At 61.5% G+C, this 2,687-nt stretch overlaps 1 protein-coding gene across 1 annotated transcript in view; it reads left to right on the top strand.

Moving 5' to 3' along the window:
* Positions 1–2,687, top strand: part of adamts5 (ADAM metallopeptidase with thrombospondin type 1 motif, 5 (aggrecanase-2)) — a 33,396-nt gene continuing 30,709 nt past the window's right edge. Inside the window, 2 exon segments of the mRNA XM_079582007.1 lie at positions 1–1,006; positions 1,008–1,280. Of these exon segments, the coding sequence (XP_079438133.1) occupies positions 245–1,006; positions 1,008–1,280 (1,035 nt within the window). The 5' untranslated portion in view covers positions 1–244.

Genomic DNA, 2,687 nt, shown 5'->3' with positions numbered 1-2,687 from the left:
GAGGAGCTGTGGAGAGAGAGGGAGGAGCGCGGAAAGGGGCCGGACTTCTCTCGCTCTCTATTAAGAGCAAACTTTGTTTTTGTTCTCCAAGTTGAGCCTGAGCCTGCTCTGGGGTCTGGCTGGAGCTGGGGACGGTCTGTATGGAGCGGCGGGACTCGCGGAGGATGCGCTGTTCGGGGGCACTGCCTGTGCGCCCGGGCCGTTTGTAGTGGACATCCCGTTCCCGTGGATGTGATCAGTGACCATGCTGCGGCTGCGGCTGCTCGCTGCGTGTGTGGCGCTGCTGCTGGAGCTCGGAGCGGCGGACACTTTCCAGGGCTTCTACCTGCCACCTGTGAACGGCTCCGGGCTGGCGCCTGCGCGCAGGACGGACGGCATCGTGCGGACCATTGACCGGATTTACCACGGAGGGGGCAAAGTGGGCTACCTGCTGTACCTGGACGGCGCGCGCTTCCAGCTGGACATGGAGCGGGACGAGCTGCTGCTGTCGCCGCACTTCAGTCCACAGTACGTGCTCGCGGCGGTGGGCGAGCGCGCCGCGTCTGTGCCGCGCGAGTGTGTTTACCGCGGCACCGTGGACTCCAGCCCGGAGTCTCTGGCGGTGTTCAACCTCTGCGGCGGGGGGCTCGAGGGATTCTTTGCCGTGGAGCACGCGCGCTATTCTATCACACCGATTGTACGAGCCAGGGGACACGAGCACGACATGCGCGCGCTGCAGGACAGGGATGCGGAGCGCGCGCTACACGTGTTTACGCGGGAGAGTTTCAGCTTTGAAGCGGCAGTGGACGCTCGGGACAGCTGTGGCACGCGGGACTCGCGCAGAGGACGCAGGCACGCGCCAGGACGGAAGGAGCGGCGGAGGAAAATCAGGAGCGGTGCGCGCGCGGAGGACAGTCCTGATGCGCGGACACGATGGAGCCGGTTTATGTCCCCGGCACCGGGCGCGCGCCGCAGACGCTCCGTGTCCAGAGCGCGGCACGTGGAGCTGCTGCTGGTCGCGGACGAGGACCATGACCAAAAAGTACGGCAAGGACCTGAACCACTACCTGCTCACGCTCGCGACCATCGCGTCCAAACTGTACGGGCACGCGAGCATCGAGAACCCCATCCGCCTGACGGTGGTGAAGCAGATCACGGTGACCGAGAAGGAGCGCGGGCTGGACATCAGCAAGAACGCGGCGGCCACGCTCAAGAGCTTCTGCAAATGGCAGCACCAGCAGAACCCGCTGGACGACGACCACCAGCAGCACCACGACGCGGCCATCCTCTTCACCAGGCAGGTAAACGAGCACGCGCATCCTCTTCACCAGGCAGGTAAACGAGCGCGCGCATCCTCTTCACCAGGCAGGTAAACGAGCACGCGCATCCTCTTCACCAGGCAGGTAAACGAGCACGCGCATCCTCTTCACCAGGCAGGTAAACGAGCGCGCGCATCCTCTTCACCAGGCAGGTAAACGAGCGCGCGCATCCTCTTCACCAGGCAGGTAAACGAGCACGCGCATCCTCTTCACCAGGCAGGTAAACGAGCACGCGCATCCTCTTCACCAGGCAGGTAAACGAGCACGCGCATCCTCTTCACCAGGCAGGTAAACGAGCACGCGCATCCTCTTCACCAGGCAGGTAAACGAGCGCGCGCATCCTCTTCACCAGGCAGGTAGACGAGCACGCGCCTCACGCACGCTCCAGGGCCCGCGCGCGCCGTGACGACACATGTTTATGTTTTGATGCGGCACGCGGTCACCGCTCTCTCTGAACACTTTGTCCGCGAGGCGCCTCCGGGCTCTGCCGCGGACTGTGGCGCGTGCGAGGCGGTAATCACGAACAGGTGCGCGGTGAATGTTTTCAGAAGGAAAACGAACCGATCAGTCGATGCATCACGAATGGGCTGCACTTTGTTAGTCAGGTCTGTCTCGTCTCCAGCATTAACCGCGCACGGAGCCGTTTGAGCCACAGCACGCGCATCATGTTTCGCCTCATAACACTGGCTCTAAACGCGCGTGTTGGCCTAAAACGCACGGCCTCGTTCACAGACACATCACTGTGGAAAGGTTCACTGCAGGCTCTGGTTTGTCTCTTATCTCCGATCTGCTGCGAGGTGCAAGAACCCTCGCTCCAAACCTGGCGCAGAAGCTCTTAAAGCCTTCCCCAAACCCCGCGTGCTCTCTCCTCTCTCTCTCCTCTCTCTCTCTGTCTCTGTTTCTCTGTCTCTGTCTCTCTGTCTGTCTCTCTCTCCTCTCCCTCTCTCTCTCTCTCTCTCTCTCTCTCTCTCTCCCCTCTCTCTCCTCTCTCTCTCTGTCTCTGTTTCTCTGTCTCTGTCTCTCTGTCTGTCTCTCTCTCCTCTCCCTCTCTCTCTCTCTCCTCTCCCTCTCCCTCTCTCTCTCTGTCTGTCTCTCTCTCCTCTCCCTCTCTCTCCTCTCCCTCTCCCTCTCTCTCTCCTCTCTCTCTCCTCTCCCTCTCTCTCCTCTCCCTCTCTCTCTCTCTCCTCTCCCTCTCCCTCTCTCTCTCCTCTCTCTCTCTCCTCTCCCTCTCTCTCTCTCTCCTCTCTCCCTCTCCCTCTCTCTCTCTCCTCTCTCTCTCTCCTCTCCCTCTCTCTCTCTCTCTCTCTCCTCTCCCTCTCTCTCCTCTCCCTCTCTCTCTCTCTCCTCTCCCTCTCCCTCTCTCTCTCCTCTCTCTCTCTCCTCTCCCTC

The sequence above is a fragment of the Gobius niger genome, assembly GCF_951799975.1.
Source record: "Gobius niger genome assembly, chromosome: 23".
Lineage (NCBI taxonomy): Eukaryota > Metazoa > Chordata > Actinopteri > Gobiiformes > Gobiidae > Gobius > Gobius niger.
The sequence above is the reverse complement of the archived record's forward strand: the minus strand, read 5'-3'. Positions and strand labels throughout refer to the sequence as shown.